At 45.1% G+C, this 15,410-nt stretch overlaps 1 protein-coding gene and 1 non-coding gene across 2 annotated transcripts in view; one reads left to right on the forward strand and one right to left on the reverse strand.

Moving 5' to 3' along the window:
- The window catches only part of LOC126267453 (nephrin-like), a 943,456-nt gene that overhangs the window by 654,970 nt on the left and 273,076 nt on the right, over positions 1–15,410 (forward strand). Inside the window, exon 6 of the mRNA XM_049972720.1 lies at positions 13,697–13,848. Within this exon, the coding sequence (XP_049828677.1) occupies positions 13,697–13,848 (152 nt within the window). The remainder of the gene's footprint in view (positions 1–13,696; positions 13,849–15,410) is intronic.
- On the reverse strand, positions 6,631–6,705 carry Trnas-cga (transfer RNA serine (anticodon CGA)). The gene has a single exon. It is a non-coding gene; the product is annotated as a tRNA-Ser (tRNA).

The raw sequence follows: 15,410 nt of genomic DNA on the forward strand, positions 1-15,410 counted from the left end.
TGTCCATTCCCTTCAACTGCTCTTCCAAGTCCTTTGCCGTCTCTGACAGAATTACAATGTCATCGGCGAACCTCAAAGTTTTTACTTCGTCTCCATGAATTTTAATACCTACTCCAAATTTTTCTTTTGTTTCCTTTACTGCTTGCTCAATATACAGATTGAATAACATCGGGGAGAGGCTACAACCCTGTCTCACTCCTTTCCCAACCACTGCTTCCCTTTCATGCCCCTCGACTCTTATTACTGCCATCTGGTTTCTGTACAAATTATAAATAGCCTTTCGCTCCCTGTATTTTACCACTGCCACCTTTAGAATTTGAAAAAGAGTAATCCAGTCAACATTGTCAAAAGCTTTCTCTAAGTCTACAAATGCTAGAAACGTAGGTTTGCCTTTTCTTAATCTTTCTTCTAAGATAAGTCGTGAGGTCAGTATTGCCTCACGTGTTCCAACATTTCGACGGAATCCAAACTGATCCTCCCCGAGGTCTGCATCTACCAGTTTTTACATTCGTCTGTAAAGAATTCGCGTTAGTATTTGGCAGCCGTGGCTTATTAAACTGATAGTTCGGTAGTTTTCACATCTGTCAGCACCTGCTTTCTTTGGGATTGGAATTATTATATTCTTCTTGAAGTCTGAGGGTATTTCGCCTGTCTCATACATCTTGCTCACCAGCTGGTAGAGTTTTGTCATGACTGGCTCTCCCAAGGCCGTCAGTAGTTCTAATGGAATGTTGTCTACTCCGGGGGCCTTGTTTCGACTCAGGTCTTTCAGTGCTCTGTCAAACTCTTCACGCAGTATCGTATCTCCCATTTCGTCTTCATCTACATCCTCTTCTATTTCCATAATATTGTCCTCAAGTACATCGCCCTTGTATAAACCTTCTATATACTCCTTCCACGTTTCTGCCTTCCCTTCTTTGCTTAGAACTGGGCTGCCATCTGAGCTCTTGATATTCATACACGTGGTTCTCTTCTCTCCAAAGGTCTCTTTAATTTTCCTGTAGGCAGTATCTATCTTACCCCTAGTGAGATAAGCTTCTACATCCTTACATTTGTCCTCTAGCCATCCCTGTTTAGCCATTTTGCACTTCCTGTCGATCTCATTTTTGAGACGTTTGTATTCCTTTTTGCCTGCTTCATTTACTGCATTTTTATATTTTCTCCTTTCATCAATTAAATTCAATATTTCTTCTGTTACCCAAGGATCTCTAGCAGCCCTCGTATTTGTACCTACGTTATCCTCTGCTGCCTTCACTACTACATCCCTCAGAGCTACCCATTCTTCTTCTACTGTATTTCCTTCCCCTATTCCTGTCAATTGTTCTCTTATGCTCTCTCTGAAACTCTGTACAACCTCTGGTTCTTTCAGTTTATCCAGGTCCCATCTCCTTAATTTCTCACATTTTTGCAGTTTCTTCAGTTTTAATCTACAGGTCATAACCAATAGATTGTGGTCAGAGTCCACATCTGCCCCTGGAAATGTCTTACAACTTAAAACCTGGTTCCTAAATCTCTGTCTTACCATTATATAATCTATCTGATACCTTTTAGTATCTCCAGGGTTCTTCCACGTATACAACCTTCTTCCATGATTCTTAAACCAAGTGTTAGCTATGATTAAGTTGTGCTCTGTGCAAAATTCTACTAGGCGGCTTCCTCTTTCATTTCTTAGCCCCAATCCATATTCACCTACTATGTTTCCTTCTCTCCCTTTTCCTACACTCGAATTCCAGTCACCCATGACTATTAAATTTTCGTCTCCCTTCACTATCTGGATAATTTCTTTTATTTCATCGTACATTTCTTCAATTTCTTCATCATCTGCAGAGCTAGTTGGCATATAAACCTGTACTACTGTAGTAGGTGTGGGCTTCGTATCTATCTTGGCCACAATAATGCGTTCACTATGCTGTTTGTAGTAGCTTACCCGCATTCCTATTTTCCTATTCATTATTAAACCTACTCCTGCATTACACCTATTTGATTTTGTGTTTATAACCCTGTAGTCACCTGACCAGAAGTCTTGTTCCTCCTGCCACCGAACCTCACTATTTCCCACTATATCTAACTTTAACCTATCCATTTCCCTTTTTAAATTTTCTAACCTACCTGCCCAATTAAGGGATCTGACATTCCACGCTCCGATCCGTAGAATGCCAGTTTTCTTTCTCCTGATAACGACATCCTCCTGAGTAGTCCCCGCCCGGAGATCCGAATGGGGGACTATTTTACCTCCGGAATATTTTACCCAAGAGGATGCCATCATCATTTAATCATACAGTAAAGCTGCATGTCCTCGGGAAAAATTACGGCTGTAGTTTCCCCTTGCTTTCAGCCGTTCGCAGTACCAGCACAGCAAGGCCGTTTTGGTTAATGTTGCAAGGCCAGATCAGTCAATCATCCAGACTGTTGCCCCTGCAACTACTGAAAAGGCTGCTGCCCCTCTTCAGGAACCACACGTTTGTCTGGCCTCTCAACAGATACCCCTCCGTTGTGGTTGCACCTACGGTACGGCCATCTGTATCGCTGAGGCACGCAAGCCTCCCCACCAACGGCAAGGTCCATGGTTCATGGGGGGGAGGGCAAACATGATAAGAATTTTAAATTACATTAGTTCGTGCCACTGATACGCGAATATCGCAATGTTTAAACATTCTAAGTAGGTTAAAACGTACGTTGAAATTTTTTTGCATACTTACTTAATAGGAGATTCACCTAAGAACCCAAATAAATCAAAAGAATCACATTTAATACTATAGTTGTGATGCAAGTGTATGTCCGATCTCCTGTATAAATCTCAGAGTAGCGAGCATAGAGGAAATGGGCAGGGACTGCAGATAGGCAAAGCTCGATGGGAGTGTACGTCGGCCGTGAGGCGTGCTGAGATAGTCCGCGCGGTGGCAGTAACACTGTGTCATCGATGGATGCCGCCACGGTAGCTCAGCGTCTTTGGTCAGAGGGTTAGCTGTCTTCTGTAATAAAAAAAAATAAAAAAAATAAAAAAACTTAGTGAACGGATCAACGAGAAATTTAAGAGGTGTCACTGGACGTCCGCCCCGAATAATTTACTAATAAAATGAGATCAGCAAAAAAATAAATGGTGTAGTGGTTAGCACCTATGCGTAGGAACTAGAAGGTACTGGGTTCGAACCCTTATCCAGTACGCATTTCCACTCGTCGCCGCTGATTCCGCATTATGTCCCGACAGCTGACATCAGCAGTTGTTTATCTTTCCTGTCTTCTCTTCATCTTCAATTTACATGTGGTATGAAAAGAATTTTCACATAATGTATTCAACAATAGCTTTACAAAGTAGATAAAACGTACGTTGAAATTTTGCATACTTACTTAATAAGAGATTCACGTAAGAACCCAAATAAATAAAAAAAATGGCATTTCATACTATGGAACAAAACAAAAGTATTGCAGACCACCTAACATGTATGTACGGAGTAAACGAAAGAGAAGAAAAGAAAGTAGAAAACATTTTCAGTCGCAGTCTTCACATGCAGTGGTCTTGGAACACAAGGTAATCCACCTTCGATATATCCGCTTCTTTACAGTCATTGTCGGACACTGCTTACTTCGTCACTCGGACCTATTTGACCACACTGGACGCTCCTGCTAAACCTAACCGCCCTCTAATTCTACAGTGGAATGTTGCCGTAAACTGTGGCCAGCTCAGCATGGACGGCTGCTGCGTTGTCGCCCTTAAACTGAACAAAAGCAATTACCACAAAACGCTCCACTTCATCAACGGTCTGCGCCGCTTTGTTTCGTCCTGCAGCTGTATGAAGCTGGGAATTCATTGTGTAAAAGGAGTGGAGGCACGTACTATTCAACCGCGACATTATTACTGCTAGCCATTACCAGAGCACGCTGTGATATTACAGTAAACAATCACGGTGGTGACTAAGAAAAACTCATAGTACTGTCACTGCTTTCACGTCAGCTGTGCACACACCACCAACCCCGCATTACACGGGAACGACAGACGGACAGTAGCGTCCTCACTCCGAGATGTAATGACACCTTCACACAATCGAACAGTTAAAACATGTAAGCTTTGTTTATAAAACATAATTAAAGCTTCATACTCCTAAATCACTATAGTCTCCATTTGTGAGACCCACAGCCTGCCACCGCCCCTCTGTGAACAATTTCCCACTTCTCTCCTTCTGAGTGGCACATTACGAAACTAAGTTTTGACACTGCTTTATGAAGGGTCTCTGCATGAGCCTCTTCATCACTTTGTCTAACATTTAACTTAATGGACCCACCTCTCCCACCTCAATTCTGGGCGCAAACTGTAAACTACATAAAACAGAGACTGTGCAGCTTAGTGTGTATATAGTGCCACAATGTATATTGCCTTTATTTCACCTCAAATTTTACTGAGATTTTTGGTAATGATCGGAGCGCCACACACATATTCAACACATCTACATCTACATCTACATGGATACTCTGCAAATCACATTTAAGTGCCTGGCAGAGAGTTCATCGAACCACCTTCACAATTCTCTATTATTCCAATCTCGTATAGCGCGCGGAAAGAATGAACACCTATACATTTCATCTTTCCGTACGAGCTCTGATATCCCTTATTTTATCTTGGTGATCATTTCTCCCTATGTAGGTCGGAGTCAACAAAATATTTTCGCATTCAGAGGAGAAAGTTGGTGATTGGAATTTCGTGAGAAGGTTCCGTCCCACTACAAACGCCTTACTTTTAATGACGTCCAGCCCAAATCCTGTATGATTTCTGTGACACTCTCTCCCATATTTCGCGATAATACAAAACTTGCCGCCTTTCTTCGAACTTTTTCGATGTACTGCGTCAGTCCTATCTGGTAAGGATCCCATACCGCGCAGCAGTATTCTAAAAGAGGACGGACAAGCATAGTGTAGGCAGTCGGCTTAGTAGACCTGTTACATTTTCTAAGTGTCCCGCCAATAAAACGCACCGAGCGAGGTGGCGCAGTGGTTAGCACACTGGACTCGCATTCGGGAGGACGACGGTTCAATCCCATCTCCGGCCATCCTGATTTAGGTTTTCCGTGATTTCCCTAAATCGTTTCAGGCAAATGCCGGGATGGTTCCTTTGAAAGGGCGCGGCCGATTTCCTTCCCAATCCTTCCCTAACCCGAGCTTGCGCTCCGTCTCTAATGACCTCGTTGTCGACGGGACGTTAAACACTAACCACCACCACCAATAAAACGCAGTCTTTGGTTAGCCTTCCCCACAACATTTTTATGTGTTCCTTACAATTTAAGCTTTTCGTAATTGTAATACCTAGGTATTTAGTTGAATTTACGGCTTTTAGATTAGACTGATTTATTGTGCAACCGAAGTTTAACGAGTTCCTTTCAGCGCTCATGAGGATGACCTCAGACTTTTCGTTATTTAAGGTCAACTCCCACTTTTCGCACCATTCAGATACTTTCTCTAAATGGTTTTGCAGTTTGTTTTGATCTTCTGATGACTTTATTTGTCGATAAACGACAGCGTCACCTGAAACAACCGAAGGCGGCTGCTCAGATTGTCTCCAAAATTGTAAATATAGATAAAGAACAGCCAAACGCCTATAACACTACCTTGGGGAACGGCAGAAGTCACTTCTGTTTTACTCGACGACTTTTTGTCAATTACTACGACATGTGACCTCTCTGACAGGAAATCACAAATCCAGTCACATAACTGAGACGATATTCCATAAGCACGCAATTTCACTATGAGCCACTTGTGTGGTACAGCGTCAAAAGCCTTAAGGAAATCCAGAAATACGGAATCAGTCTGAAGTCCCTTGTCAATAGCACTCAACACTTGATGTGAATAAGGAGACAGTTGTGTTTCACAGAAACGATGTTTTCTAAACCCATGCTGACTGTGTGCCAACAGACCGTTTTCATCGAGGTAATTCATAATGTTTGAACACAATATATGTTCTAAAATCCTGCTGCATATCGACGTTAACGATATGGACCTGTAACTTAGTGGATTACTCCTACTACCTTTGGTGTGACCTGTGCAACTTTCCAGTCTTGGGATACGGATCTTTTGTCGAGCGGACGGTTGTATATGATTGTTAAGTACGGAGCTAATGCATCAGCATACTCCCAAAGGAACCTCATTGGTATACAGTCTGGACCAGAAGACTTGATTTTATTGAGTGATTTAAGTTGCTACACTACTCCGAGCATATTTACTTCTACGTTACTCATGTTGGAAGCTGTTCTCGATTCGAATTCTGGAATATTTTCTTCGTCTTCTTTTGTGCAATATGTCAGCATATACATTCTTTCGTTCTCTTACCTGTTGAACGAAAAGTATGAGTAGAGTGTACAAAGTAAATTTCAGTATCTAGATCTGAGGGAGTAAAAGTAACCTGCTACTGCGACAGAACAGCCAACCCTATAAAGCACATAACAAATAGCAAAGAGGATTCTGTTCGCCTTGGACGAAGCTCTTGTACCGGTTGGCACCACACAATATGGAGCTCTCTGGGCGTTTCGGCAAGAACGGAACGCGTGGGTTCCAAAAGGGTCCGCTCGGCAATGCTCCGGGAGAGGCGAGAAGGGTGACACCGACGAATTGTAAATGTGAAACTTCCTAGCAGATTAAAACTGTGTGCCCGACCGAGACTCGAACTCGGGACCTTTGCCTTTCGCGGGCAAGTGCTCTACCAACTGAGCTACCGAAGCACGACTCACGTCTGGTACTCACAGCTTTACTTCTGCCAGTATCCGTCTCCTACCTTCCAAACTTTACAGAAGCTCTTCTGCGAACCTTGCAGAACTAGCACTCCTGAAAGAAAGGATATTGCGGAGACATGGCTTAGCCACAGCCTGGGGTATGTTTCCAGAATGAGATTTTCACTCTGCAGCGGAGTGTGCGCTGATATGAAACTTCCTGGCAGATTAAAACTGTGTGCCCGACCGAGACTCGAACTCGGGACCTTTGCCTTTCGCCTTAATAATCAATGATAAATCGTGCTTGTATCTCCAAGACGCAGTTGTAAATGCGACTTTGTAATTCAATCGAAAGTGTTAATAAGAACGGAAACCATCGCTCATTTATTAGTTGTTTACTTATTATTTTGTTCAGCTGTTCTTGAATAAACGTGATATTTTTACCAGACAATATGCTTTCGTATTCCCTCTCAAACTTCCATTTTAGGTCCTACTGCTAAGCGTTGTGCAATAGATAAACATGGATGTGTTATTTATTTAATATTTATTCAACTATCTTAACTGAGCAGATCAATCACCGGCAGATACCCTTTCTTTTGAAAAAGAAGATGGCACTCGAGGTGAGACAAAAAACTCCATATGAATCCACTAACGCCGCTAGCTTAACGACGGATGGAGCGTCAGTGGAGGAGTTATGTGTACTGCCAACGTGGTAGCCAGTGAAAGTTAGTGCCGTTAACTCATATTAATGGGTACATGGGGCTAATGTACCTGTCATCCATGAACATCTACTGTCGGTGTATGGTGAAGAGATCATGTCTAATCAAATGACTGGTCGCTGGTGTTGCACGTTTAGAGAAAAAAGGAAGAGAGCGTAGCATCGATATCGTCCCTCCGGATCCACGAATGGAAACAACATTCTTAGAGTGTTGGACATGGTGTAAGCCGATTGGTGCATAATGGTGTCTGTTGTCCACACTGCGAATCATCTGTGCTGAGGTTCACCACAAGTTCCATAATGTGATGAACTACAAAAAATTGTTTGCATATTAGGTGCCGAAACATCTGAGCCCAGATCTGAAAAGTGCACGAATGGGAAACGTTCTCTATTATTTGCTGCAGTACGCGTGAGAGGTAAGTGAATTCCTGTTCAGAATCATTACAGGCGATGAGATATCGGTGGACCACTTTCCCGAAAATCTCAATGGGATGGAGCATCCCAGTTCACATGAGAGGAGAAAATTCGAAGTGTCACCCTCCGCAGGAAAGATGATGGCCACTGTGTTTTCGGACGTGAAAGGTGTGATTCTCCTTGATTGCCTCCATCAAGAGACTTAAATATGGAACGCTACTGTGATACCCTCACCAAACTGAGGTTTGCCATTCGACGAAAGACACCAGCGCTGTCGGGTGAAGATGTTAGTACTCATCAGCGACAACACAAAACCACATATGCCAAAGCTCACACAGGATCAGATTCGTCGCTACGAATAGAAGAGACTGGGTCACACGGCCTACAGACACGAATTTGCCACGTTGGACTTTCATCTGTTCCCTGCGTTGAAAGCTATACTGAGGGGGAGAAGCCTGTGCAAGAACTCCTTGGATCACAGGGCACCGAGTTTTCCAGAGTGGTTGTTAAAAACATTGCACGCTATGACAAATGCTTCAATGCCGTTGGTGACTAAGACGAAAAACAGTGCTAGATGTTTAGTATAGTTCATGGTGCCTTGGTGTATTTGTTTTGGCAATAAAGTTTTGAAACGTCCTCTTAGAAAAATTATACAGGACTGTGCTTAAGCTGACACACAATATTTTTTAGCGCAACGCAATCTGACTTTCCATAATCCCTACAAAAGAATGGTCCTATACCTTTCACGAATCACTTACCTCACAAAAATCATCGTTACTCGAACTTCTGCTATACAGCGAGCGCCACTACTGCCAGTTAAATAAAAGATTCAAACTACTGAGGCCACTAACTACTGATAGGCATAGTCAGGAAATTAAAGATTTAAAAGGAGGGCAAACAATGTATTTACCTCAATAGTGTTCAAAAGTCATAATGTACACTCCTGGAAACTGAAATAATTCATTGTCCCAGGAAGGGAAAACTTTATTGACACATTCCTGGGGTCAGATACATCACATGATCATACTGACAGAACCACTGGCACATACACACAGGCAACAGAGAATGCACAATGTCGGCACTAGTACAGTGTATATCCACCTTTCGCAGCAATGCAGGCTGCTATTCTCCCATGGAGACGATCGTAGAGATGCTGGATGTAGTCCTGTGGAACGGCTTGCCATGCCATTTCCACCTGGCGCCTCAGTTGGACCAGCGTTCGTGCTGGACGTGCAGACCGCGTGAGACGACGCTTCATCTAGTCCCAAACATGGTCAACCGGGGACAGATCCGGAGATCTTGCTGGCCAGGGTAGTTGACTTACACCTTCTAGAGCACGTTGGGTGGCACGGGATACATGCGGACGTGCATTGTCCTGTTGGAACAGCAAGTTCCCTTGCCGGTCTAGTAATGGTAGAAGGATGGGTTCGATGACGGTTTGGATGTACCGTGCGCTATTCAGTGTCCCCTCGACGATCACCAGAGGTGTACGGCCAGTGTAGGAGATCGCTCCCCACACCATGATGCAGGGTGTTGGCCCTGTGTGCCTCAGTCCTATGCAGTCCTGATTGTGGCGCTCACCTGCACGGCGCCAAACACGCATACGACCATCATTGGCACCAAGACAGAAGCGACTCTCATCGCTGAAGACGACACGTCTCCATTCGTCCCTCCATTCACGTCTGTCGCGACACCACTGGAGGCGGGCTGTACGATGTTGGGGCGTGAGCGGAAGACGGCCTAACGGTGTGCGGGACCGTAGCCCAGCTTCATGGAGACGTTTGCGAATGGTCCTCGCCGATACCCCAGGAGCAACAGTGTCCCTAATTTGCTGGGAAGTGGCGGTGCGGTCCCCTACGGCACTGCGTAGGATCCTACGGTCTTGGCGTGCATCCGTGCGTCGCTGCGGTCCGGTCCCAGGTCGACGGGCACGTGCACCTTCCGCCGACCACTGGCGACAACATCGATGTACTGTGGAGACCTCACGCCCCACGTGTTGAGCAATTCGGCGGTACGTCCACCCGGCCTCCCGCATGCCCACTATACGCCCTCTCTCAAAGTCCGTCAACTGCACATACGTTTCACGTCCACGCTGTCGCGGCATGCTACCAGTGTTAAAGACTGCGATGGAGCTCCGTATGCCACGGCAAACTGGCTGACACTGACGGCGGCAGTGCACAAATGCTGCGCGGCTAGCGCTATTCGACGGCCAACACAGCGGTTCCTGGTGTGTCCGCTGGTCCGTGCGTGTGATCATTGCTTGTACAGCCCTCTCGCAGTGTCCGGAGCAAGTATGGTGGGTCTGACACACCGGTGTCTATGTGTTCTTTTTTCCATTTCCAGGAGTGTATATTGCTGTTCATGACATCCAGTCTTACAAATTTCAATACTCCACCATCTCTCTCCCCACATCCAGCATTGCTGGCGGCTCACCTCCAACAGCGCAACGCTACGCGCTGTTAACATCCAGCTGCCCAACACTACAATGACGAGTATTACAACAATGCAAACCAGCCACTGACTGCACACAGCACAGCCAGTGATTTTCATACATAGCGCTACGTGGCGTTACCAATAAAAAACCTAAACAGCCTACTTACAGTTCCCATGTCATAAACAGTGACGAAACTTACTTTCGTAGCATAATTCGAATCAAAACTCCATGTTTTTTCAAAAAGACGGTTTCAAAGGCCTTCACCTTGGAGACCAAGATAGCATCCTAGAAATCTACCCTACCCATGGTTAAAGAAAGTTTCAGCTCACCCTCTCCCTGACCAACAACAGTTAGTTGTTGAATGTGTGAAGAGCACACATTCCTCGTGATGTCTTAAACGGTAACCAGGCGCCAATGTTGGCTCCCTGTTATATGCATACACTATGTGATCAGAAGTATCCGAACACCTGGCTGAAAATTACAAGATCCTGCCGCCATCCATCAGCAATTCTGGAATTCAATATGGTGTTGGCCTACCCTTAGCCTTGATAAAAACTTCCACTCTTACTGGCATACGTTCAGTGAGGTGCTACAAGGTTTCTGGGAAAGGCAGCCCATTCTCCACGGAGTGCTGCACTGAGGAGAGGTATCGATATCGGTCGGTAAGGCCTGTCAGGGGTCGGCGTTCCAGGACTCTGTGCAGGACTTTCCATTACAGGGATGTTATTGTCATGTAACCATCTCGCCACAGGCCTTGCACTACGAACAGGTGTTCGATAGTGTTGGAAAATGCAATCGCCACCTTCAACAGTGGGAAGGGAAACAAGAAGGTGCTTAAAACATCAGTTTGGGCTTGTGCTGTGGTAGTGCCACGCAAAACAACATGGGGGCAAACCCCTCCAAGAAAAACAATATCAAACCATAGCACCACCTAATTTCACAGTTGGCACTACGCACGCTGTCAGAAGACGTTCCCCGGCGTTCGCCATACCCATACACTGCCATTGATCGCCACATTGTGTGCCGTGAATAGTCACTCCACACAACGCTTTTCCACTTTTCAGTCGTCCTATATTTACGCTCCTTGTACCAAGCGAGGCGTCGTTCGGCATTTACCGGCGACATGTGTGATTTATGAGCAGCAGCTCGACCACGAAATCCAAGTTTTCTCATATCCTGGCGAACTGTCATTGTACTTGCAGTGGATCTCAATGCAGTTTGGAATTCCTGTGTGTTGGTGTAGACAAATGTCAGCCTTGTTACACATTACGACCCTTTTCAACTGCCAGCGATTTCTGTCAGGCAACAGAAGAGGACGGCCTGTACGCTTTTGTGCTGTACGTGACCCTTCACGCCTCCACTTCCTATCACACCGGAAACAGTGGACCTAGGGATCTTTAGGAGTGTGGAAATCTCGCGTACAGACGTACGACACATGTGACATCCAATCACCTGACCACGTTTAAAGTCCGTAATATCTGCGGAGCGTCTTACTTTGCTATCTCACGACGTCTACCGAGGTCGCTGATATGGAGAACCTGGCAGTAGGTGGCAGCACAATGTACTTAATATAAAAATCGCGTGTTTTTGGGGGTGTCAGAATACGTTCGAACCGCACGGAGTGGCTGCGTGGTTTGAGGCATCATGTCACGGACTGCACGGCCCCTCCCGCCGGAGGTTCAAGTCCTCCCTCGGGCATGGGTGTGTGTGTGTTCTTCTTAGCAAATGTTAGTTTAAGTTCAAATGGTTCAAATGGCTCTGAGCACTATGGGACTCAACTGCTGTGGTCATCAGTCCCCTAGAACTTAGAACTACTTAAACCTAACTAACCTAAGGACATCACACATATCCATGCCCGAGGCAGGATTCGAACCTGCGACCGTAGCAATCGCACGGCTCCGGACTGCGCGCCTAGAACCGCGAGACCACCGCGGCCGGCTTAGTTTAAGTATTGCGTAAGTCTAGGGACCGATCACCTAAGCAGTTTAGTCCTTTAGGAATTCACACATATTTGATACTTCTGATCACATTATGTATACGGCTGGATGCCTTTTGTCGTTCATCCTACACTGCCTGAAGATGTCTCTATTCATGAGTCGATACTGGAAACCTAAATAAAAAGTTGTAACAATTAAGGCTGTTGGAATGTCATTTTCACAATTCATCGAACTGCCGCTATGCCACACTTCATAACTGGAAGATGAAATGTTTGCTTACCAACATATTCCCTCTCTCTCAGACATTCTTTTCGTTAGGAGGACATAAAAGCGAGTGGAAGGGCTACATCGACGTGCGTTTTCTTAAAAAATCATTGCCATTTATAACAACAAAAAGCTCCTATTATAAATAATATTAAGCCAGTCACAATTTTAAGTAACATATTGTTTTAACCAATGAAATGGATATAACGGCACAACTTACTCAGAAAATACAAAATGGAACTCCAAAGACGCCATAGCAAAACAGTGCGCTTAAGAATCATGAATCTCAGATTATCCATGCTTCGAAAATTTTTCTGTGTCTTGACCTGCACTAGTCATTCTAAAAAACAAGAATTTTTACAAACAACGATCACCTTTCTTTTGTATGTCCATCCTTTTAACTGGAGGTATTTGGGACGTCCTTCCTCAATCCGACCTGATAGGGATCCCAAACGCTCGATCGGTACTCAAGAATAGGTCGTATTAGTGTTTTATAAGCGGTCTCCTTTACAGATGAATCACGTCTTCCAAAAATTCTACCAATTAACCGAAGACGACTAACCGCCTTCCCCACAACTGCCATTTCATGCTTGTCCCACTTCATACCGCTGTGCAATGTTACGCCGAAATATTCAATCGACGTGACTGTGTCAAGCGCTACACTACTAATGGAGTATTCAAACATTAAGTGATTCTTTTTCGTATTCATCTGCATTAATTTACATTTATCTATGTTTAGAATTAGCTGCCATTCTTTAAACCAATCACAAATCCTGTCCCAGTCATCCTGTATCCTCCTACAGTCCCTCAACGACGACACCTTCCCGTACACCACAGCATCATCAGCAAACAGCCGCACATTGCTATCCACTCTGTCCGAAAGATCATTTGTGTAGATAGAAAACAACAGCGAGCCCTACCACACTTCCCTGGAGCACTCCAGATGATACCCTCACCCCCGATGAACATTCACCATAGAAGACAACGTACTGGGTTCTATGACTTAAGAAGTCTTCGAGCCACTCACATATTTGGGAACCAATACCATACGCTCGTACCTTAGTTAGGAGTCTGCAGTGGGGCACCGAGTCAAAGAGTGTTGACGTCTAAGTTTTCAGATAATCTGTAGCATTCATGTCACCGCTTTTGTTCATTTCTACAGCACTGTCTGCCAGGTATCCAACTTAGACACAGCTCCGGGCCAGTAGAGCGACGTGACCGTTGTTGGTGCTTACAGTGCGACCCCTGGATGTGCGGCTGCTGGGTGTGGGGCAGCCGCTGTCTGCTGGCCGCCGCTACGACCTGCTGTGCCAGTCCTCCGGGTCGCGGCCGCCCGCCAAAATCACCTGGTGGCTCGATGGTGCCCGGCTCGACGGCTCAAAAGAGACGGTAAGCTGAGTTTTCTCACATCTGAGGCTCCACTCTAGTGGAACTGTTGTCTCCACTAATTCAGCAAGTATGTAATGTGTTCGTCCACTTCCGGCCTTTACCCAAGCACATATTGGGCTTGATGTTGATTGATGGAGTCGTCGGATGTCATCCTAAGGCATATCATCGCCAATTACATGCGACTGGCGCGTTAGATCGCCAAAATCACGAAATTATTGGAGAGCCCTGCCCTTAATACTCCAAATTTTTCCAATAGAGGAGACATCCTGTGACCTTGCTGGACAGAGTAGGGTTTGGAAAGCACGAAGAGAAGCAGTAGAAACTCTCGCAGTTTGTCAGTGGGCATGTAATGTAAACGGGTCCTGCTATATAAAGAAATGCCCACCCCGTATCTGGTTGTCGAACCATATGGCAGGCGACAGTCGGGCTGGTCCCATCGCTTCGGAGCAGGATTCACCACTGAAGGTAGTTCTACACCAGTCAGTGAGATCCCAGGCTGGAGACTTGTCTGGAGATGGCCCTGTCATCGGTCAGATATTAACTTGGCGGTCGCCTGCCGTACGGTCTGGCAACCATTTCTTTACATAGCAGCACCCTCGGCCTTCTCATGCTGGACATCCTTATAGCACAGCGCTTCATCGAATAATCCACGCCCCGTTTTGTTGCCCTTCACGGCAAGTCTTCTGGGCTTACATTACATGCCCACCCACACAGGGCGATAGTTTTGTACGTCTGGTTCTGGTGCTTGCCGCACCCTAACTTGACCATAAAGATCGCCTGATCTGTGCCCTGTTGAGAACGTTTGGAGAATTATGGGAAAAGGTCTGCAGTCATTTCGGGATTTAGATCATATAATGCGACAACTGGACAGAATTTGGCCTCCCTCAGGATGATGTTTAGCAACTCTGTCAATCAGTTTCAATCCGAATAACTGTTTTCACAAGGGCCAGAAGTGGACCAACGCGTTATTTACTTGCTCAGTTTGTGAAGCTCCGCCTGGACGCCTAAATAACATTTACCGATATCCGTCTAATTCGCACATCTCCTTCGTGGCGCGTTTTCCTTCTTTTTCGTAGATTTTATCTGCATGGTACACAGTTCAGCTCAATGGTGATACAGTCGACGTGTGGAAGGTGTAAATGTTAGACCTCAGTTTCGGTTTCCACCATCCATCATCAGTTACCTTATTTGATGTCATATGCAAGTTTATATCATTCTACACTAACTCAAATGTTCTCTGTGGTCTTAAACAAGCAGAAGTGTGTCAAATTTATGAAATTAAAGCTACTTCATTTAAATCAGTTTTTCTCTGATTTCATGATAGCAATCGTGATCCTGTCAACTACCTTCCCAAAATCTTTTATACTTAACCAATGTATAGTCGAGTCACAGTTTCTTCATCAGAGCTTCCGTTCCTTACCGAAGGACCTTCATGAACATGTCAACACAGGCGAACTGCTTGTCTGTGAGAGGTTATAGCGGAACCTCAACTGATGTTCGCGAAGTTGTGGTGAAACACGCAAAGAATTATAGAAAATTATCCACAGATTTTTTTTACAGCA

This window comes from Schistocerca gregaria, chromosome 4 (genome assembly GCF_023897955.1).
Source record: "Schistocerca gregaria isolate iqSchGreg1 chromosome 4, iqSchGreg1.2, whole genome shotgun sequence".
NCBI classification, from domain to species: domain Eukaryota; kingdom Metazoa; phylum Arthropoda; class Insecta; order Orthoptera; family Acrididae; genus Schistocerca; species Schistocerca gregaria.